This window comes from Alligator mississippiensis, chromosome 13 (assembly GCF_030867095.1).
Source record: "Alligator mississippiensis isolate rAllMis1 chromosome 13, rAllMis1, whole genome shotgun sequence".
Taxonomy (NCBI): Eukaryota; Metazoa; Chordata; order Crocodylia; family Alligatoridae; genus Alligator; species Alligator mississippiensis.
Window position 1 is genome coordinate 8620436 of NC_081836.1, and position 23563 is coordinate 8643998.

The 23563-nt window shown below is 42.8% G+C and overlaps 1 protein-coding gene across 2 annotated transcripts in view; it reads left to right on the forward strand.

Annotated features, from left to right (window-relative positions):
* Positions 1-18345, forward strand: part of SDF4 (stromal cell derived factor 4) — a 29290-nt gene extending 10945 nt beyond the window's left edge. For both annotated transcript variants that reach the window (XM_014610117.3, XM_014610118.3), the window contains exons 4-8: positions 142-278; positions 1318-1431; positions 10723-10881; positions 13761-13936; positions 16355-18345. In XM_014610117.3, coding sequence (XP_014465603.1) covers positions 142-278; positions 1318-1431; positions 10723-10881; positions 13761-13936; positions 16355-16531 — 763 coding nt within the window. In that variant the 3' untranslated portion in view covers positions 16532-18345. The remainder of the gene's footprint in view (positions 1-141; positions 279-1317; positions 1432-10722; positions 10882-13760; positions 13937-16354) is intronic.
* Positions 18346-23563: the final 5218 nt, after the last annotated feature.

Genomic DNA, 23563 nt, shown 5'->3' on the forward strand with positions numbered 1-23563 from the left:
CTATCCAGTAAGCAGTAAAACCAACATACCTTTTGATTTGTGCTTTTTGGACTTTGTTAATTTTCTTATTCAATGAAGCAATATGGCTGGAATTGATAATTACCCCCGGAAAATGAACTGTTGTTTCCTGTTGTTTTTCAGGGTGGATATTAATAAGGACAGAAAGATAAGTGCTAAAGAGATGCAGCGCTGGATCATGGAGAAGACAGAAGAGCATTTTCAGGAAGCTGTAGAAGAGAACAAAATGCACTTCAGGGCAGTGGACCCTGATGGTGATGGTAGGAGAGCAGTGTTTATTTTGCCTTTTACAAGTACCTGGTTTGTGACATAAGTTTATAGCAGCTAGAAAGCCCATCTGGTAGTTGTCCTGAAGATCTAGTCAGAAACCACATCCTAGTCCCTTCAAAATCCAGAGTCCAGTTTCATCCTTGCATTTGTATTGTGCCTTGGTGTGATCAGTAGAAGAATCTTCACTCTAGGGCCTACCTGCTAGGGATTTTTCTTTTTCTAATTATTTCGTATCACTGGTATCACTTGACCAGTATCGGTAAAAATTAAACTCTGAAATAGATGCGTCATTGTGCATCAGTCACTTGGGAACATTATACATGACATAAGTGCTCATACAGTTTTGTGTTAACTGTGTGTAAAAACACATTTCAGTATTAGGGTTTTCATCATTTATTAGCGCAGGGTTAGCAATGGTGGTTTGAAAAATTTCCCTGGTATTGCCCAGGCTTGAGTTGCCTTTTTCTTGACTTTGATTTCTCGAAAGAGAGCATTTTAAATAGTCGCACTAAAAATAGGGCAAATACACGCATTTCTGCGAACTAGGCAAATGTAGCCATTTGCTCTTTGTTAGGCTTGTAGTGAGACATTTACCATCTGTAACAGAAAATAAGCTTAGAATAGTTTCCATTGAGTCAGACTGAACCCATAGGCAGTCCATCTCAATGAAAATAATGTGGCCACAATTCCCCCTTGGAAATGCATGTGAATTCCTTCTGACATGCAATAGTAGAATTGTGACCCTTGCAAAAGGCAGCCAGAAGAATATTTTAGGCCTTAGCATTAGGGGAAGGAATCCAAAGTCTCCAGAAGATGCCTCGCAGATATGATGTTGATGATGATTAGCCATAATGAAATGTACAGTCATTGGGTTATGAGTTGAAATAGATTAATGTAATTCTCATGAAATGCAGGAGCATAAAGGGTTTTGGCAGATGGCACAGTAAGAAACAATACCAAAACCTGTTTTAAATGTTTTTGAAGATGCTACGATATTTTCTGTGTCTGAGATGCAACTCTCTTTTATAGGCCATGTGTCTTGGGATGAGTATAAAATTAAGTTTCTGGCAAGCAAGGGGTTTAATGAAAAAGAAATTGCAGAGAAGATCAAAAACAACGAAGAGCTAAAAATTGATGAAGAAAGTAAGTATAGTCAGCTGCTGCTACCTGTGTGACTTTCTGGTGGGGGAGTTGAATGATAAAATGTGTGGTAGGTGTGTTGGGGTGGTCTGCAGTCTTTGTTGACCCCTGAATTGAGTAATATATGTTAGAAAGCATCATGTTGTGTTCTCTGTGGCTGTTGTATAACATTGGCGGGTCTCCAGTCATGGACTAAGGGCAAGATTCACAAAGGGACTTGGGCATAGTACTGCTAAGCATCCCCGTGCCTACAAAGCAGGTATCTTGTTCTGGGAGGGAAATTGATGAACCAAAGTTAGATGCCTCAATTCGCTCTACTTTTAAATAACATGGGACTTGCAATGCTGAACATGGTGAGCTAGGTGGCGAATGGCAGATCCAGACAGTAGCAATTTTGGGTGTGTTTAGAAGATGCTGACTACATTGAACTTGTTATGGAGCTGGTTGTGGGAATGTGTAGCTGGGGAACGGATTTAAGTAGGATTCACATACCTAAACAGTCGGCTCAGACAAGATGACTGTGTTCCTGGCCATGGATAGTAGCTGAACTTTTAAGCTCCTTTAGTTTTTTGGGCAACGTTTTCCAGAAATTTTAGCCCCTGGAAAGTGTCAGTTTAATCAGACTAAGCAGGCTTTTTAGACTTGTGTGTCTAACTTTATGAAAAAACTTAATCAGTCTCTCAAAATCCAGATGAAAAAAATTATCTTGGAGCTGAATTCCTTCCTTTGTTTATTTTTTATCTTCATTACTAATTGTAGAAGATGAGGGTTGGAAGGAGGTCACATCTAATCCAATCCCCTGCTCAAAGCAGGACCGTCCCCAACTAGATCATCCCAGCCAGGGCTTTGTTGAGCCGGGCCTTAAAAATCTCCGAAGTTGGAGATTCTACCACCTCTCCGGGCAACCTGTGCCAGTGCTTCACCACCCTCCTATAAAATGGAAATAGGATTTTGTTCTTTGATCCTAATAGTTCTGCACTAACTTGGCATCTTCGTTCAAGCATTCTTCTTAAAAGCACTAATGATTAAGACTTCATTATTTTTTATGAACAGTTCTCATTTACAGTAAAAGCTCTGCTATCCAGCATCCCCTGGGAATGGGGGATGCTGGATAACAAAATATGCCGGTTAATTGGGCAGCCCGAACAGGTGTCCTTGCCTATTTGGGCTGCTGCTTCTCCCACCGAGTTCGGGGTGTTGCCGCCCCTCCTGTGGCATCACTGCCTCTCCCACGGGCCCTGTGAGCCCCGTGGGATGGGGAGGCAGACCCTACGCAGCCTGTTATGTCCCTGGGTCATTGGGCCTTGGCAGCACAGGCTGGTTTGCCCCTGACCGTGGGGGCTCGGAGAAACCGGAAGTGCCCACGGTGGGCATTTCTAGTTTCATTTTGCCTTACAAGCCAGCATGCCGATTAACAGAGCATGCAGACTTGTAAGGTGCCAGGTAACAGAACTTTTACTGTACTTGAGTTCTACATCTTAATTTACATGTGGCCTACATAGCTCAGTTTTGTGTCTTTTAAGCAGTCATTGCTTAAAGCAACTTTTTAAGGTATGTGATCTTTTGAGATTCCGTAACAGTATACAGATTCTTTTCAGAAAGCATTGTAGAGTCTGTAGAACAGTCTATCTTAGTGGTATTTCGTTAGCATGTTGGAAAAAAATGGCAATAGAAGAAAACGCTGACCAGCGCGGCAAGTGGGGGGGCTGCAGCTGCTGCCGCCACCGTGCAGCCCCGACGGGTGAGCTTGGAGCTGGCACAGGGCTGGGTTACAAGCTGGTGCAGAGTGTGGGGGACAAGTGGCCCCTCGCCCGGCCCGTGGCTGGTGCCCTGCATTGTAGCTGCTCGCAGCCTGCGTGGGGCCGCCTGTGCGTGCTCAGGACAGCCCCACGTGGGCTGCGAGCAGCTGCAGCAGGGAGTGCCGGCCACAGTGTGGGTGAGGGGCTGCTTTTCCCCGCGCTCCGCGCCAGCCCCTTCCCTGCTGGCGAGCAGGGAGTCGGGGCTGTGCACTGCCCCCAGTCTGTACCACGGGGCTGGGAATGAGCGGGCACAGGAGCACAGGGCCTGCACCGGTGTCCCAGGGCTAGTGGCAGCAGGGCCCAGAGCAGGGCAGCGGGGGTACAGGGTCCTGGGCAGCAGGGGCTCTATGGAGCCGAGCCAGCTCCCCCCTCTCCCTGCTCTGGGCCCCACCGGTGCTGGCTCTGGGACATTGGTCTGAAGACATTGGGACATAGGTCCCAAGATGGTGACCAGGGGGTGGGGCACCTGTCAAGGGGCGGGGCTACCCATGTGGCCCTCAACCGCTTGCCAAAACAGGTTAAGCGGCCCTCTGCCCGAGATAATTGCCAGCCCCTGACCCAGGAGCACTGTGACTGTGTATAACAAAAGTCTCTTTTTCACAGTAGCTGCTACCAGCGAGGGTGTATGCTGATGGGGAGGGTGAACAGCTCATGTCCAGATTTTTCCACCCCCTATTGTTTTTCACTTTAGCTTCCATCAGTCTAAGGTTTCAGAAGTTCCGATCAAGAGCTTGAAAGTTTGTACTGTAGGTTTAACTGCATACTTAATAAACAGTACACTGTGCTTACAGCAATGTGATAATGCATATTTTCCATGTGTTGTTAGTGTCTGTGTTAAACTGTTTAATTGTAGCAAAGGAAAGTCTGCAGATCTTTCTTGAGGGGGGCAGAGGAAGCTGTTTGCATGTGCACATATGTGCATGTGTATATAAATACGAGCATGTTGATGTGCACATGCTCTACACTGTGGTAGAAACTAGCACCAGCACTGCCTTGCTGTCAGCACTGCCATGCCATACATTACCTCTATACGCTCCCTGAGTCTGACTCTGATCCTCATCCTCTGCATGATCTACTCTGCTTTTTGCTTCCTACCTTATATGCCGCTGTTTTGGCTTGTCCCCTCTCTGATCTAGTGCATGCGATGTATAGAGGCTGCCCATGCTACTTGTGGCCCTTGTATGCCTGAGCTAAGACATACAGAATAGAGACTAGTTCATTTCAAATGACTTTAATTTTTTCACCATTTCTATATGGTGCAAAAAGGAGAAGTCTAGCTTGATAAGAACAGTCATCCTTTTGCATCACTTTAGCAACTTGCTGTTGAAACAGACCTGGTTTTCCAAAGACAGCTATGCTGTAGTAATTGCTACCTTTCCTGTCCTGTATGTGTTTGAATGCGCTGTTAACCTGAATGAGACATCAAGACTTAGCTCTTCCTTGCAGGAATTAGTCACTGAAAACTGGGTTATCATCATTATGCTTTCCATTTATCAAAAAAGCAACTACAATGCAAATAGACCTTTGAATTTTATGCAGTACAGGTGTTTTCCCGGCCGCGGTTTATGGCAGTGTGGTTAACTACAGTTTACAGGAATGCTGATCAGATAAACTGTTTTTAAGATTTGCTTAATAAGGACATTTTGTGTATGGTTCATGGTAAGACCTAAGCAGCCTACAATAACCGAGCCTTGTTTGGGAAAATGTAGGCTACTTTTGTACCACTTCCTGACTCTGAGGATACACAGAATTGCTTATGTACTCTCACTGATGGAATGTGGGTGGTTTTCGTTAACAAAAAAAGATTGGTGCCTTAAGTCTGGTAAAGGCCTTTAATTAAGTCTTTGACTGTCCAAAGCGCTTATCACCCAAACAACACCTGTTAAAGCAAATGAAAATAAGCCTGTTTTTGTTAACTTTGTTCTGATATCAAAATATTTTCACTTTCAGTAAATAAGTATAACATCAGGGTTTTCAGGAGGTTTGGAAGTAGTCAGAGGCATTGTTACATGCAGTGTGGTGCTGGCCTGCAGCATTCAAGTAGTTATATTGGGACTTCTAAGACTTGGGGATGCCCTCCAGTAGTTTGGTGATACATAAATGGATGTTTCTAGTTTCTTCTAGGTATGCAAGTCTGCATTGGAGAAGGGCAGCTCTGAGGCACAATTCAACAGTCATTTGAATATTTTGGGTCAGCATTATTTGTGCAGTATAAACCAACATTACTGCTAATGTAGGCTTAACTGGTCTTAGATCTGATTTTAATCTCCTTAAAATCAGTGGAAGTTCTTCCATTAACTTCGTAGGCCTTGGGGCAGACCCCTAATGATGGTAGGAATGCCCAACAGGAAAATGGGCTGGTTTTGTTCTTTTTTTCACTGAATACTGTAAAAGTTCTAACTCCTGGATACCACCTAAATGCTTCCTAGCTGGGGAAAGAGAAATTGTTGTCAGAAATGGGACAGATGCTAGGAGCTTTCAGGATTCCTCTCACCCTCTGCAAAACCATGAAGTAATACTTTCAGGACTATCCATACTCCTGACCCTTTTTTTTTTTTTTTTTTGGCCTTCCTTTATTTTCAGTATTTTTAACACCATCCAAATGTGTACTAAAGCAAATCCCCAAACAGATAAAATGATCTTCCTGACCCAAGAATGCAAACTAATTCTCGATGTGATCTGGCAACATTGCAGAGTTCTGACAAATTCTTTCTAAATGTATGGTGGTAAGTTTTTGCACAACAGGCAGGATTTGCAACCTGTGTCACTTAAGTGCTCTAAATAGAAGAAAACTTTATGCACATATTTTTTCAAGTTATTTCCTGTTTAGGATTGTCTAGGTGTATTGCAAACCTGCATACTCTATGATGCAGGTCTAAAATAAAACCTGTAATGTATTTGGTATGGAAACAAGTGGTAAGATACTGGGTTTTTTTTCAGTTAGTCAAATTTAGGTGAAAAATTCACTTAAAATTGCTTGTCAGACATGATGTGAAGAAAAAAATGAAAGGAACCATAGCGTGAGGTGGTTTCTTTTGTTCCGATATAACTCTGCATGTGGTCAAATTTACATCTTCATACAGCAAAAAATTTCCACATATTAGAAAGATTATAACAAAAACTTAAGAATTTGCAAGATTTGGCTATGTAAAGCAGCCAGATTTTTAATCGATATAACATAGAACTAACATAGAATGCTCTTGAGCTACTGAAAGAAGGAAAGTGAACACTTTTATTTTAAACTCTTTGAAAATTAGATATGCTTTATTGTGTAGCATTTATAATTAAGGCTATCTGAGCATTTCCATTCAAAGGCATGCCTTGCTTTATATCTTCTGTTTTTCAAAGCATTTTTGGGCCCAAATCTGACAGACTTATTCAGTAAATGAGGGAATATAGTGTTTTGGGGGATTGGAGGGTTCTTTGCAGGTTAAAAAGCTTTAGATATGAAGAGCAGGGGAAGAAACATTCTGCATAACTTTTTTCCCCCTTTTTAATCAAAACTTTAAGTACAATTCTAGCTGTTCTACTTGCTGAGACCCTGGAAGTTTAGCAAGGCCCAGGCCTCTATCAAGAAGTGCTTTTGATTCTTGGGGTGAAATTTGAATTTTAGCCACAAAATAAACCTGAAAAAAATTCACTTAATACATTCTGTACAAGTGAACTAATTTTAATTTAAAGAAGTACTGAGGAAGAAAACAGCCCTGCTCCTGCTATATGTGTAATGTATACAATGAAAGGAACCAAAGCATAAGGTGGTTTCTTTCTTTTCTTCTGATATAACTCTGTGAGCATGTGGTTAAATTTATTGGATGTGTACTTTTTATATACTCTCGTCATTGTGGCATCTTAGCAGCTTGCAGTCAATGTAAAAAGGAGAGAGTTTTTCTAAAAATGTGTTTGTTTAAACTTGCCTGTATCTGGAGTTCCTACTGGAAGCCTTAAAGCCTTCATCCATGATACAATTTGAATTTCATTCTGGTGTCTCTGACATTAGCAGAAGGCAGCATGAATCTAATGTTACTATTGTTATCCCCATGCAAGAAGAGATTAGGTTTCTTAGAAACCGCCTTCCCCCTCCTCCCCCCCATTAACATGGAGAACAGGGGTGGGCCAGATGCGGCCTGCCAGGCCATTCTGTCCAGCCTGTGGGGCCCCTAAAATATTTAGAAAATTAATATTTATCTGCCCCTGGCTGCCTGTCACGCGGCCCTCGATGGCTTGCCAAAACTCAGTAAGCGGCCCTCCGCCCAAAATAGTTGCCTGCCCCGATGGTAGAGAATGAGGGATTTGTGTGTCTCGTGAGTATCATGGGTCCTTGGTTAACTAGTCTGATACTCTCACAGTTAGACTTAGAGGAGTGAGAGGAGAACAAACAGGAAACAAAACCGTGGCAAAAATAAGTTTCAGTATAAAAAAACAGCAGGGGTCCTACTAGAAGCAATGAGAAGCTGTTTATCAGGACTGCAGCTAGGCCAGCAAATGTTATTTTTGTTTGGTCCTGAACCAAGGATTTCGATGCTGGCCTGAGGGGAGGAGGAGATGCTGATGGATATTTGGGAGGAAGGAGAGAAAACGTCAGTGCAGTCTGTTGCTTCCAGTTCAAATGGAGGTAATTGGGCTATGTAGAACTTACCAACATTTGCAAGAAGAGAGTAAGGTTTAGGTGAGGGAAAGCCCGTATATAAACTTCTCTGTTTTTAATTCTGGTCTTTAATTGTCACATACCATTGGGTGATTGAATAGGTCATGCTTTGTTTAAGGAAGTTGTTTAACTGTATCAGTTTAAACTGCTGTGGTCACAAACCCTAGCGGTAGTAAACGGATGAATTCCCGCTGGGATGGTAGTCCCAGAGCTTTGGATTGCCAAGGTCTGCCCTTTGGAGACATGAAGGAAGTTAGTGAGGGAGTAAAGGGGACTAAGACGCAGTTTGTTCTACATCTACAGCAAGAATGATGCTCCTGTTACTTAATTTCTTTTTTTAATATGCCCAGCTGTTTGCAGAGATGTATAGCTCATGTGATGAACCCAGCTCAAGAGTGCAGCAGCCAAATGTTTACCAGTATTTTTAAAAATATACTGTATATCCATTCTTCATTTGCTAAAAATTCTGTTGTTTCACAAATGAAAACATTGTCTAGTCTTTTTGGTAGTGTTTGCATTTTGGTGGGGGGGGAGGGAATTTCCAAGGTGCAAAAATAGTACTCCCACTCCTTCCCAAAAAGGCCATTTTTAGAACTACAGAAAAAAAATCTTATTCAGAAATTTTTGACCAGCTTTATTTTTAAGGCAGATAGGCTCTGAATATGTGTCCATTAGGTTGGCTTCCATTAAAGTTATCCTTTTTGCAGTCCTGGAGTTTATGTATGTAGGGACACTCACTAAAAATGCTTTAAGTGAGATATGGGATAATATAGAAGATGCCAAGGCTTTTAATAGTGGGCATAATTATTTTTCATTATGTTTTAATGTAATATGTTTTTGAAACACTCCATTTCCCTCTTTTCCCCTTTCCAGTGTTGATTCTCTCTAACTTTCATGATAAAGTGTTGGCTTTAGCTTCCTTGCATTGACTAGCAAATCGGCTTAAATCAGTTGAGTTCCTACTCATTTGGAAATAGTTTCTAGAGATCTGGTGGCTGTGGGAAGGAGGTAGTCATGGGAAGATGGTATCTGAACAGTAGTGGGAGGTCTGGCTCCATTAAGGAGAACATCTTGAAACAGAAGAGATGAGTGCTATGCTCAATGGGATGGAGGCTAGAGAGTTTTGAAGGAACAGTAATAACAAGAGAGTCTGACACACAGGGTGGAAGGTAGGTCAAAGAGATGATTGCACGCAGAGGAAGATATTAGTGGGGTTGTGATAGCTGAGGAAGAGACTCCATGTAACCTCTGTCAGTACTAGGACTGTGCAAAGCTTCAGTCCCTGATTCGATTCAGTGGAGATTCGGGAGAGGCAGGCGCAGGCACTCCTGTGGGACGCCCCATTTGCCCCAGCATCACAGCGTTCATGAGCCGTGCTGGTATATCGAGCTACATAGAAAAAATATTTAAAGCTGTGTCTATGGCCGAATCGCCGATTCTCTGAATCGGCATCGAATCATCAGATCCGGATTCAGCCGAATTGAATCAGCGACAGCGATCCGAATCAACAGATCGAATCACTGTCCCCGATTTGGGCCGAATCTGAATTGAATAGGACCCGCTTCACACACCCTTAGTCAGTACTGTCAGACCATAGAGTCCTGTGTCCAGTTTTGGGCCCCCCCACTACAGAAGGGATATGTACAAATATGTATGTGGGATGTGGACAAATTAGAGTCCAGCAGAGGGAAATGAAAATGGTTAGCGGGCTGGGGGACATGACTTGTGAGGAGGGGCTGAGGGAACTAGGCTTGTTTAGTCTGCAGAAGAGGAGACTGAGTGGGTGCTGAATAGCATCCTTCAGCTACCTTGAAGCGGGGTCCAAAGAGGATGGAGCTGGGCTGTTCTTGGTGGTGGCAAATGACAGAACAAGGAGCAATGGGCTCAAGTTGCAGCAAGGGAAGCTTAGGTTGGATATTAGGAAACACTTTCTCATGAGGAGAGGGTAGTAAAGCACTGGAACAGGTGACCCAGAGAGGTGGTAGACTCTCCATCCTTGGAGGTTTAAGACCTGGCTAGACAAAGCCCTGGCTGGGATGATGTAGTTGGGGCTGGTCCTGCTTTGAGCAGGAGGTTGGACTAGATGTGACCTCCTGAGGTCCCTTCCAACCCTCATTTTTTATGATTCTGTCTTGTTGTCTGCCTTTAAAATAGTCATACACAAGCTAAGATAACATAGGGGTGGCAACAGCTTCATTTTCTTTGCATCTGACCCAAACCAGTTGACTGGGCAGATACTCTGAAATACTTAACAGTTAATGTAGCACAGAAATCTTGGTGGGAGATGGTCAAGGAAGTCTGAAGTGATGCTGTGACCCACTTCAGTAAGGTGGCCATCTCTTTTGTCTTTTCTGAGCTAGTTATAAACATGGTACTAGGGGGCAGTATGATGCTGAAGATGCCCTTTCAGTAGAAATGTAAAACTATAGTCTGACCAATTGTTAAAAAAATGTTATGGCTCTTTGGCTGTAGTTTAAATAGAATAATTACATTTTATTGAATTAAATGATCTGCTTACTATACTAATGTGTCACGTGAATAAATAGCTATTTTCATAGCCTATGTAGTTGCAAGTTGGGGGTGTGTGAAATCAGAAGGATATGGGGTTAAACTGATCATTTCTCTCCAAAATATCCCATTTTGATGATGTAACCAAGCCAGATTTCAGTTTAACAACACAGGCTGATTTTCTCCATGATTCTCTCACTCCCCCTGCTGTCCCCAACAAAAAATATTTAAATATACAGTAAAAGGGGGAAAAACCCCTATTAGGTAGGCAATACAGTATTCAGGTTTGGGATATTTTTCTTTACAGAGTTGATTATTACAAACATTGTCTTTAATTTCTAGCACAAGAAGTTCTAGATAACCTGAAAGATCGTTGGTACCAAGCTGACAACCCCCCTGCTGATCTATTGCTGAATGAGGGAGAGTTTTTGTCCTTTCTTCATCCTGAGCACAGCAGAGGGATGCTGAAGTTTATGGTCAAAGAAATCATTCGTGATCTTGGTATGTGAGTTTAAATCCTGTACAGTTTGGAAATGTCTCCCCTACAAAACTTTCTGGAACTATGTTCCATCCTGGTGGTGTCCTGAAACAAGTCTGAATAATATGATTTGGTCCCGAGTATATGGAAAGGACCAAACTGTTCATTCAGAGTTGTAATCTGCTATCAAATCCATGCATTTGTACCAGTAGCGTTCCTCTTCCTTATGTTGCTGGTGAATGATCTGACCACTGGCCATTACAAGAAAATTGTCTGCTGTAAGGATGTCACAACAGGTTTTGGCTCACTTCATACAGGCCAGACCAAACCCTATTACAACATTAGTTGGGTACGTCTGCTTTTTCCCCCAAGGTTACTCAACCAGTTACATTTCAGTATAGATCAGCTTGATGGGTTTTCTCGGTGTTTTGTGATACTGAAGTATGACGCAATAGCACCACGTTTGTACTTTCCAGGCACTACTTACTAGGGGTTTGCACTGAATTTTGATTCACTTATGCTAACGTAATGGTCCGGATTTCTAAGAATTCAACACATCATCTTATTGCCACAAAATTATCACTTAAAACTAGTGATGAGAGTTCAGCAGTATTACCTCTGCGTTTTTCATTGAAAAAAATAAATAAAAGAAGAACTCGGCCTGTTCAAAGCAGCTGGTATTTGATTCAGATTCGGGGGCACAGCGATTTGATTGGGTGATTTGAATCACTGTCCCGATTCGATTCAGCTGAATCTGATTTGGAGATTTGGCTGCTGCCGAATCTCTGACTTGGCCATGCTCATCCTCCCCAGCCTGGCAATGGCTGCCCCACCTGCCCCAGCTCCTGGCACTTAGGGGGAAAAAAAAACCCTGGCTCAGCAGGTGCTTCTGGGTGGGGGGTGATCCCTACTGCCCCACGCTGCATGGGGGGCTCTGCATGAATCTTTTCTGAAGATTCGGAGAGCTTTGAATCTATCTGGACCTTTAAATTGGTCCCCTGATTTGAATCGGAGGTGCGGCCACCGAATCAGGCCAAATCTCCTCTGAATCGAATCACCACCTGAACCTTTGCACAGCCCTAAAAAGAACTACAGTTTTTATCTAGGGTCTTGAATATTTTTTGTAGGTGTGATAGGTGCTCCTGGTTTATACAGGATACATATATCAAACATTGAGCAATGTTTCTTTACTGTTCTGTTAAAACAATTATGCTTTAACCTTTATATCATTCACAAGCTATATCAAATATACAGAATATAAATTGCAGTAACCATTATTGGACTACTGTCCCATCTGCTTTATATGTTTACATTTCCTCTGTCACCATGTTAATTAGAATGGTCAAAGGTTGTTTTTTTTTAATTTGATAGAACTGTGTGTGGACACGCGCACATGAGAAATACGGTAAAATGGGCTTGTGTTAGGTTTTGCGAAACACCTAGAAATCTCTGTAGGTTTCCTCAGAACATGACATGATCCAAAAATGTTATCAAAAAAGAGGGTTTCCTATTCTGATAAAGAAGCAGTTACCACATGTTAGCTTCCCTACGTCATTTATTTAAGGGTAATAAGTTCATAAGAGTAGGAATGCAGCGATCACCAAGAGGTCTTATTTTGGTGAGTTACATGTTCAAGAAGAAATCCAACTTCTATGCCCTTCAGAAAAGTACCCACTAGAGTAAATTTCAAATAAATGCGAGTTAGTTCTTCAGAAATGCAGAGTTTTACAGTATAAACCTACAATCCATTCACAAACTCACACTGTGAAGACTTTAAAAATACTGTTACCAACATAGTTTGTACTGCAGAGCTGTCTGTGCTAAATATATCTGCACAAGGGGACTGTATAAATGCTCATGAGAACTGGAAGCACGTGCTCAGCATTCATAAATCCCAAACTTACCAACTTTGAAAGGGAACTCATCCTTTTAAAGTACAAGGTGAAGTGGAGGCAACAAGTTTTATCCATTCTGTAGTCACACTAACTGGTGCACAAAGCTCTGTAGTGAGTGTGCTTAGATATGTCTTAGTGAATTGCATGGGGGGGGGGGGGGTTCCAGGCAAAAAATAATTTTTAATAATAATATAGTCCAGAGTTTTGTCTTTGATCACCGAGGCGTGTCAGTATTGTAACATAACTAGTTTCATTTTTAAAAGAAACTGGTTACTTTTGGTCTCTATCTATAGGTGAGACATAATACAAATAGTGCACGATTCACTTGTCTCTGTTCCAATTTAGATCAGAGATGACCTGGATCCTAGCTATAATAAACAGGAGCTCAAGAACTGGTTGCACCTATGAAGTTGGGTTTGAACTGGAAACTAAGGGCACCTATACATGAGCAGCAAGGCTGCTCTGACACGATGCAATTACAGCATGTGCATCAGCACCCTGCACTTAAAAATGGCGGCAGAGGCGCTTTACCTAAAGGTCATCGAACTAGCTTGAGTTAAAGTGACCCTGCTGCCATTTTTAAGCACAGGGATGCTAATACATGAGATGCTACGGGTGCTTTAATTACAGCGGGTCTCGGAGCCACTCTAATTAAAGTGCCCCCCTCACCCTACCCCCAACCTCCGCAGTACATGTATAAATGCCCTAAAGGCTCTGGCTTAGCTAGGAAGCTCCTTGATTGGTTGCATGTTTGTTGGAGGGGAGGGTGTTGTATTTTCTTGGGTTTTTTTAATTGTAAGCAACCTAGAATTAAATATGTAAATGTATATTAAACCTAGTTCAAGTAACACATTCAATAATTTCCTTGCTTACAGCTGGGAAGAATGGAAACTGTGGTGTCAGTACTACTGAAAGCTTTGAGTTTTAGGATTAGGTTGCGTCTTGTTTCTCAGTGGTCACTTGTGAGTTAAGCGCTCTTTGTTCTATTGGTTTGGTTTATATTGCAGATCAAGATGGTGATAAGAAACTTACTCTTTCCGAGTTCATTTCTTTGCCTGTTGGTACAGTGGAGAATCAGCAAGCTCAGGATATTGATGACGATTGGGTGAAAGACCGAAAGAAAGAATTTGAGGAAGTTATTGATTCCAATCATGATGGCATCGTCACAATGGAAGAGTTGGAGGTAGGTGTCTCTGACATTATCTTTTTTAGTGTTGAAAAAAATGCGTGATGGATCTATTAATAGCTACTACACAGAACAGTCGGATTTATCTTCTGGCATCTCTGAACCAATGATTGTGGATGCCAGGAAGAGTAATGGCCATAAGATAAATCACTCTAGACATACCCAGCTCAATACTCTCCCTCTAAAGCATCTGCTCTTGCCATTGTCAAAGATAGCTACTGGGCTAGATGGACCATTGGTCTAACCCAATATGGCACTTCATGTTCATTATGTTCTTAAAATCACTTGGGATTTTCCAAGTAGTGTGTGACGGACACCATTCCAAAGAACGCAAAGTCAAAAAGCAGTCCCATCGTCAGATGACGGCAAAGGTGCAGTTTTTGGATGTTTTAGCACATAATATACCTAAGAACCATGAGAGAGACGCTAGAGTATTGTAGAGGAAAAATGTTCCCCAATTTAGCCATTTTTCCCTTTTATGTATATTGCCCTAAATAGGTTGTTTTCTTAGTTTGTAGTACATGAAAGCAAGCCACAGGCTGTGGTAGGGTTACAGATTTTTGGGAGATTACTCATTTTCAGATAGGAAGAATGATTCAATTAAGAACCTATATATTCACATTAAAGCTTTAAAAAAAGAACGTGCATACACTCTAGTTTTTAATTTATTTGTAAGTTTCCAAATCAGTGTGCCATTGCACAAAAGCACTCACTGCATGTTGTGCAGTCAAAGATCTCAGTTGCGAAAAGACTAGATTGTTAGATGCAAGAGAATTGGAGATGACTCATATGGGACAGCGATCTGTCCTAGGTAATATGAGGGAGTCATAATTGAAATCTCTTCTTGCTGCCTCCAGAGTCTTAATGGTGAAAACTTGCAATGTGAGGGGAAAGGCAGCAAGATCTGTGAGCAATAAAAAGAACAAAATTCCAGGAAGCAAGTGGATGTTTTTATATTTGGGTCTAATAAAGGACTAAGCAGTTGCCAAAAACCAACGAAGTTCGTGCTTATGGAATCAAAAATCAGAATAATAGAAAATGGAGGTGGATGCATAAATAGATGGCCCAAAATCTTATTAGAGAAATTGGATTGACTCAGACAGTGTTATGATGTAGATAAGTTATACAGGGATAATTAAATGAAACCTCCTGTACAGTGGAAAGAGGAATCTGGCTAACTGTGGAGAACATGCCTAGATGATTGCTCAGTTCATATTGGTGCCTAAACCCTGTTACCACTTGAGCACTACAATTGATACCCCTGGCTGTATGAAAAGGTCTGTAGAGTTTTGAGTGCACATGATTAAGACCCTGGGTCTACATCTCATACATATGTTAACATGGTGCATCATGCTGTGGAATCCGCATCTGCCTCCTGCAAAAGTGAAATCCTCCTTGAAGCACCTACAAATATGTAAAGCTTTTCATCCTTGTACTGTCAGTTTTTAACTTGAGATCTGATGCAATTGTATGTAAAGGCATGGAGTCTTGCTGCAGCTATGTAGAACTGTATACGTTTCGTAATGCGGGACTGACAGATCCTGGACCAAAAACCATACAAGAGATCTCAAGGCTTACAGTTCATATCTTTATCTTTTGCTCTTCTTCATCTTGTTTTCAGTTTTAGGGTTCAAGACCAAAAGTTTTATCATGTTAATGTGTGTGTAACATTACTAATTCAGTACTGAAACTGGGGCATTCTTAGTAATTTTATCTAACCAGGTGATCACGTTCGTTGGGGTTTTTTCTTATTTGTTTCCGCATAAGTCATTTTGAGAGTGTTTTAATCTGGATCTTTTTCTAGTTACCATGTAAAAAAAATCTGCTAAGCTGACATTTTAAGAGAGAAATCCATGGCATCTTGGTATCACTATAGTAGAACATTTTGCTCATTCATGAGACTTGATGAGCAAAAAGTAACACGAATTCAAAAAGCTGAAGGTCATATGGTCAAAGGGATCCTACCTGGCCAGTATAATTTGCCTAAGAAAAGGGAAATGCGAATAGACAAGATCTCCAATGTTAACTAGCCTTGATGGGCCAAATCAATCACTACTCTGGTTTGGGATCCTTTTCTGCTTGATTCTAGATCTTCCTGAGCTCTTTCACATTTGGCATTGCAGGAGAACTCTAACTTTTTCATCAAATTGTTGAAATACTGGCTGCAGTTACTCCTCATGAAGGAGCCTCAGGTGGAGGGAGACGGGTAGTAGTAGAGAGGGGTCTTTGAAATGAAAGGTGTTAACCAGGCAGAAAGGTGCATTTATTGGCTTTGCACCAATTACAGTCATTTTGGGGTGTATGGTATCCTTTGTCCCTCAGACCTTTGGGGAGAGGCATGGGTCCTGAAATATGGCTTGGAAACAGGTGATGCCCCCAGTGGTGGAAAATGATGATCTTTGTCATCTGTTATAGGAATACATGGATCCTATGAATGAATACAATGCCCTAAATGAAGCCAAGCAAATGATAGCAGTGGCTGATGAGAACCAGAACCATCACTTGGAGCCGGATGAAATCCTGAAATACAGCGAGTACTTCACTGGCAGCAAGCTGATGGACTATGCTCGTAATGTCCACGAGGAGTTCTGATCCTTGCTCGTCTCCCACAGAGCTCTGAAGCACCTTTTTGCTTTCCAAAAAAAACAAACTAAATAACCTTGCTGCTATCTGTGTTGTGTGCGTAAGATGTGTTGTCCTAGACTTAAAGCCGTCCATATACAAGACCTACAGCTCTCTTGCCTTCAGCACAAAGAAAAAATGGGCTGTAAGTAACAAGGCAGGATTCGGACCGACTCAATTCACACTACCTTGTATAATTATTATAGCTGGGAGTTCAGCTGCGTTAGGCTCGCTGTACTTTATGAAGGCATCTTAAATATTTAACTTCTGGGTTTGATGTTGCCTTCGAAGCTGCTGATCTAAGAAAATCATCATAAAAACGAAGATCCTCCAGTGTTAATAAAGGGGAACCATGTTTCAGATGTCTGTTCTATCAGCATTCTAGGAAATCCAGGAATAAATTGATTGGAAAGCTGTTTGCTTCACTTGGCCCAGTACCTTTTTATATTTAGTGACATGGAGAAGTATTTTTAGCTTATAAAATCAACTGTAGACTGCATTGGATGCTGGTTCTCCTAATGAAAATAGGCTGCTAAGTTTGGTTTTTGGCAGTCTTTTATGTATATATTCATTTAATTCCCTTAAAATTATTCCTTTTTTCACACTATCAGTGGCCCCTCTAGTACAGTCAGAGCACATCCTCTTTAAATGTTACATGTACTGTGACAGCTAAGGTGCTCATTAGTAGTCACCATTGCTTTTGGCTGGAACAGCTTACGCCAAGTGTTAGGAAAATGTGAAGCCTGCTGTGTTGATTTGTTAGAAGGTTTTTGAACAGAGTATTTTCGTAGCAATCTCCTGGAAGCAGCCCTGTTGCTGAAAGAGCATGCAGCTGCCAAGGGGGGCAAGGATAGCCATAGTGCAGAAAAGAGCCTCTTGTCTCTGCATTTTTTGGTCGATCTTCCCTGCGTTTTTCGCATTGACTTTCAGGATGGGTGACCAGTGTTGGAAACTAGTACGTTTCTCCTTCCAAGCATGGTTCTAGCAGCCTAAAAAATCACTTTCCCTTTGGCACAGGAGTCCGTCAATCTGATGCTTTACAAAACCAGATTCGTTTTCCTGTTAAAGCAAATGGAAATTGGCTTTCAATCTGCCGGATTTTATACTTGCAAGTGGGGGAAATGGAGAAGTTCATTTAAATCACTTTCATTTTAGGGCTGTCTGTATCTTAAGCCCCAGGGGAAGCTCTCGTTCTGTGAACTTGCAGGATTCTTCAATGAGCAAAACCTGGATTTGGCTTTTTGCACTATGAACCGTGTCGCAACTAATGAAAATCAAGACTTTCAGATTAGAGAAATGTGTGCAGCTGCTTGCTTCAGTCTCTCAAACTGATGGTGCTTTTATGCGTAGGAAAGTTAGGAGAGTGGAACTAGTATCGACCTCTGCTGGTTTAATTCGTTTCTCTCTTCACTGTGGTCTGGCAGAGGCAGCTTAAAACCCTTGAGGGTGTTGTGAGCTCTCTAGTTAATCTATTTTTTGGGTCTTATCTTTGGAGAATCTTGCAAAACAAGGGCAATATCCACTACTGTTTAAAATAGAAAATGTGTTTAATTCTAGCCTCACCTTTGTAAAAGCCCATCTTTTGGGTGGCTGCCTGAAATTCCAACCAAGATGTTGTTATATTTGATTGATTAAATTTATTCTCGTAATATAATGTAAATAGAAGTTTTTGCTTTTTGTTTTGAACGTGTCCCCTTATTTTGGTTAAATGGCTCGCATCAGTGTCTTTTTATATACATTTACCTTTTTGCATTAAATATATTTTCTTTGTGCTTTGGAAACAATCCAGCATTTAGCTTTTTCATTAAGCAAAAAAATTTAAAAACATAAGGCTTCAGATGAAAGAAATCTCAATTTCGAAACTTGAAAGGTGAAGAAGATAACTAGCAGGGGGAAATCTTGGTGAAGGTAGCCGCAAGTAGCTGGATCTCTTTGCTTGAGCAACTCTACAGAAGCTAAGTTAGACGAGACTTTAATTAGATCAGGCACTTGGTTGTAACTGGGTTGCTGTGAGGGCCAGACTTGGAAAAAACCAGGTGAGAGACAGGATTTATAATGTCACAGGATGTGAAACATGGCATCTAGGTATGTGACGCAAATGTCACTGGCATGTTTCACTACTTAATCTGTAGAGCCGTCTTTGCCACCAGGAAGGGTAGAAACTGAAGCTTCATCTTCATTTAAAAATAGAGTTGTGTGTCATAAGCATTGCTTTCACCTGATCTGATGTACCACATACCTAATTTTTAACTGAGTTCTAGCCACGCCAGGAGACTATCGCATACGTCTTTCTGACTGCTAATTTGTATTTTAAACCTTTTGAGTCTGAATTGCTAGAAGTCTCCAGAAACTGGTGCCTCAGAAAAGGGTTGGTAAAAGATACTGCATCTCTGCATTATGCAGTGCCACGAATGCAAATGGCAAGTACTACAGAGGTTTTGACCAGTTGGGATTAGGCCTATTTGAATCACTGTCCCGAATCGATTTGGCCAAATCTGGTTAGGAGATTTGGCTGCTGCTGAATCTCTAAATTACATAGGCCTCATCCCCTGCCCACTCTCCCAGCTCCTGGCTCTGAAAAAAAAGCCCCCACTCACCAGCTCCTGCCCAGCAGGGGGCAATCCCTACTGCCCCCCATGTCATGTGGGGGGCTCTGCCACGAGCCCCCCCATGGCTGCCCCAGCTCCCTTTTTAAAAAAACCAAAAACCCCCTGGCCTAACTGGCTCCTGCCCGGCGGGGGGTGATTCCCGCTGCCCCCCAAACTCACGTGCTGTGTGGGGGGCTCTTTTATGAGCTCCGAGAAGCCCCAAGGCCGCTGCAGCAGCCAGTGAACCCGGGATTTTTTGTTTTTAAAGGGCTGGAGCTGGGGCGGGCAGGGCAGCCATGGCGGGGCTGGGACAGCAGGTGAGGGTTGGGGGGGGATGGGGCCTGGCAGATGGTCCCCCCCTCCTTTAGCCCCCTCTTCCCCACCTCTACTTACCAGTTTGGAGTCCAGGTCCAGCTCCCTGCTGCAGCCAGCGGGGACTGCTCGAATTGCCGAAGCTCTCCAAATCTTTTCCAAATCGATTTGGAGAGCTTCAAATGGATTTGGACCTTTTAATCGGTCCCCTGATTCGATTTGGATTCAGAGATTCAGCCGCTGAATCGGGCCGAATCTCCGAATCAAATCAGCACCCGAAGCTTCGCGTAGCCTTAATTGGGATGTTATGAAAGGCCTGAGAAGAGTGCAGGATTTCTTCTTCAGCTGTACATCTGAACTAGCTCAGGATATGGTGTTACACATTCCCTTAAAGCCTTGTCTATAAGGCATGCAAAACTCTCAAACTTTTGGTTCAGAGATGATACTTTTTATTAGACCAACAAAATTGCAAAAAAATTACCTTCTCCTGCAAGCTTTCAGGCTTGCATGCCCTTCATCTGTCTATAACAGGGGCGGGCAATTATTTTGGGTGGAGGGCCGCTTACTGAGTTTTGGCAAGCCATTGAGGGTTGCATGACAGGCAGCCAGGGGCAGATAAATATTAATTTTCTACATTTTTTTAGAGGCCCCGCAGGTTGGATACAATGGGCTGGTGGGCTGCATCCGGCCCACGGGCTGCATTTTTCCCCCCCCCCCCGTCTATAAGGCAGCATTATTAATCTTGCAGCTAAAGAAAGTGCAAGTTACAGGCCCGTTACGTTTTGCCTCAACATCCAGCAATGTCACTTAAATACAAAGTGTGTGTGCATGGGGGGGATTATGCCTTGCTACCCAGAGCACAGATAACACCCACTTTTGAAGTACATATTTTAGCAGAGTTTACAGATTCACACACATTTAGGGCTGGAAGATTGCTACAAAACTTCATGTGCTGTGTTGGCAATATTTCTTGTGTTCCTGCTATCCAAAAAAGATGGTAAACCCAACTCATGTCTTCAAAAACAAGCAAAGAAATCCAAGAAAAAAGAAAACAGCAACAAAAACCAAAATCCACTCCCTCACACCTTCAAATGAACCTTCACGTGGAGCTCCAGATCCCTTGCAAGGAGTTCTTGTCTGCGAGTCGGTCCCTCCTTTGCAATGAGGTGCTGGGGAGGTAGGAGGATCTGGGCTGCATAAAGAGGTTTGGAGGAACCCATTCCCAGATGATTCCTATCCCTGAATCTTGCAAGAGCAACTCTTGTGTTTTTATCTTGTCGTTCTTTAGTTTTCTCTTTCCAGCTTGTCCTTTCCCAAGTTCAGGCAGGCCCTTATTGGCAAGACCACTCTCCATAGCCAGCCTCTTATGAGGCTGCTGACCAAGTCTCTTTGTTTTAGCACAATTTATGGGTTTCTTGTTCAAGTTTTTTTTCCTTCTGGTCACCTGCCACTGCTTAACATGAAAGCAATGAATCTGCCTGTTATAGTGCTTGATACCAAAGCATCCTAGCCACATGCTAGAGCTGTATTTCCTGAGATTTAAGATTGCGGGAAGGGGAGACTGCCAATACACCAGTATTTGAGACATCCAAGGGGTTACATTTGTAACGGGAATAGGTGCACATAGAAAAGAGATGCCCTTGCAGCACCCTAAAGCTCTTCCATGAAGTGTGTACGCTAACAATATTTACCGACAGAACGGCTCAAGATGTCTTTAATTAAATTGCAGTGAACTAGAATGTGAATATTTCGCCATGAGTTTGTTCTGCATTTGCTTTGTTTTCACTTAAATGTGGGTGCCTGCATCTCAGCCTTGCATTGTTTGGGGTCTTTGTCCTCGTGAGAGTTTCTATTTTTTTTAAATTTTTTAAATTTGTTTCCAAATAACAGCCCCTGCTGTTTGTTGTCAATGAGAGGACGTGGTTTAACTGATCAAATTTTGCGAAGGGAAGAAACAAGTCAGTAGTAGCACATGCACCGGATTGATGTGATTTTCATGATGGTGTTGTAAAGAGTAGGAAGAGACTTGCTGGGTATTTCCTAGTGGTTTTGCTGAGGTCAGGACTGCAGGGGCTTCTTGTTGTTGGTTTTTTGTTTTGTTTTTTTCTTTTTGCAGTTTAGAGCAAAAGATAATTGCAGGAGAGAAAAACACCTGTTTTGGTTTCTTCTGAAAAGACTGGTGTTAAGCTGCGACTTTCCGCAGTCCTGTCCAAAACCTTCAAAAGGAAAAAAGTAATTTAAAAAAGTCCGAAATCTGAGGCAGAAAAGGAAAAAAGCCCGACTGAAATACAGCCATCACGTTGCCATGTGATTCTCTCAGCCACCCATTTTGACTCCAAATATGCTTCTATCCAGTGTGGACCTGGTGGTGTTTTCTTGCAAGTTAGCTGGAAATGGACATCAGAGTTGCTGAGTCTCATAAGGCCGGTTCTGGAAACCTTATAGATTCATAGATGTTAGGGTCAGAAGGGACCCCAGTAGGTCATCAAATCCGACCCCCTGCCCTGGGCAGGAAAGGGCACTGGGGTCAGATGACCCCAGCTAGGTGCTTGTCCAGTCTCCTCTTGAAGACCCCCAGGGTAGGGGAGAGCACCACCTCCCTTGGAGCCCGTTCCAGATTCTGGCAACCCTCACCGTAAAGAAGTTCTCTGTCAATCTGTGGCCATTGCTCCTAGTTACTCCAGGGGCTGCCCTAGTAAATAGAGCATCTCCTATTCCCTGCTGCCCTCCCCTGGTGAATTTATAAGCAGCCACAAGATCACCTCTCAGCCTTCTCTTGCAGAGGATGAAGAGATCCAGGTCCCTTAGTCTCTCATAGGGCCTTGCCTACAGGCCCCTAACCATACGAGCGTCCTCCTCTGGACCCTCTCAAGATTGTCTGCATCCCTCTTGAAGTGCAGCGCCCAAAACTGGATGCAGTACTCCAACCATGGCCTGGCCAGTGCTGCACAGAGGGGAAGCATCACCTCCCTGGACCTGTTCGTCCTGCATCTGCTAATGCATGATGAAGTGCGGTTAGCCTTGTTGATCGCTTCGTCACATTGACGACTCATGTTCATCTTGGAGTCAGCCATCCCTTTGTGCTGCTGAGAAGGTCATCCCCCAGCCTGTAAGTGTGTTGGTGGGCCTTTTGGCCCAGGTGCAGCACTTTGCACTTGTCTTTGTTGAACTGCATCCTATTTCATTCTGCCCATTTTTCTAACCTGTTCAGATCCGCCTGGTTCCTTACCCTCGGGTGTGTTAACTTTGTCCCATAATTTGGTATCATCTGCGAACTTGGACAGCTTGCTCTCTACCCCCTTGTCCAAGTCACTGGTGAAGATGTTGAATAGCACCGATCCAGGGACCGAGTCTTGCGGGACTCCACTGCCCACATCTTTCCAGGTCGATACTGACCCATCCACCCCCACTCTCTGGGTGCAAACCCCATAGCCAATTAGCCACTGACATGACAGTGTAATCATCTACATCACAGCCTGTCAGTTTATTTACAAGAACAGAAGGAGATCGAAGGCTGCCTTATAAATTCCAAATCAATAAAACCTGTCCTTGATGCTTGTTTTATTGCAGGCCTGAGCTGGAGTATGTAACAGCTGGACAGTCCCGAAACATGTCTGTGACCTCCACTTGAGCGATACATATCACTTCTGTGATGACTCATTTTCTGTTTCTGTGCTCTGCAATGCAGTGTCAGGGTGACATCGGTCTTCTGCGCCCGCCCATTCATTTTACTAATAATATCAGTTCCATGGTCTGGGGGAGTGAGAAGTCCCCTTTGAACACCCTCTTGCTTCTGCATCAGGGAAGGAGGGCTGTTGCTGTATTGTTGAAAAGGTGAGTATTGAATAAGGCTCGACATCCATGATCCTACACGCCCATACCCTTGAAGCAGTGGCAGAGATGGCTCCATTGCCATTAGTTTTAAGGAAGAGTCAGTGACTGATTGATCTTACGCAACTTGCATGCATAAAATGTAGCCGCTACCAAGGCAAATGCAACTTTAATCCAATTGCATCAGTGACATTACAACCCTGCTGTCATTCAAAGGCCTAAGGAACAGCCTGTACGTGTGTGTTGCTTCCAGGTAATAAGTGCCTGTAGA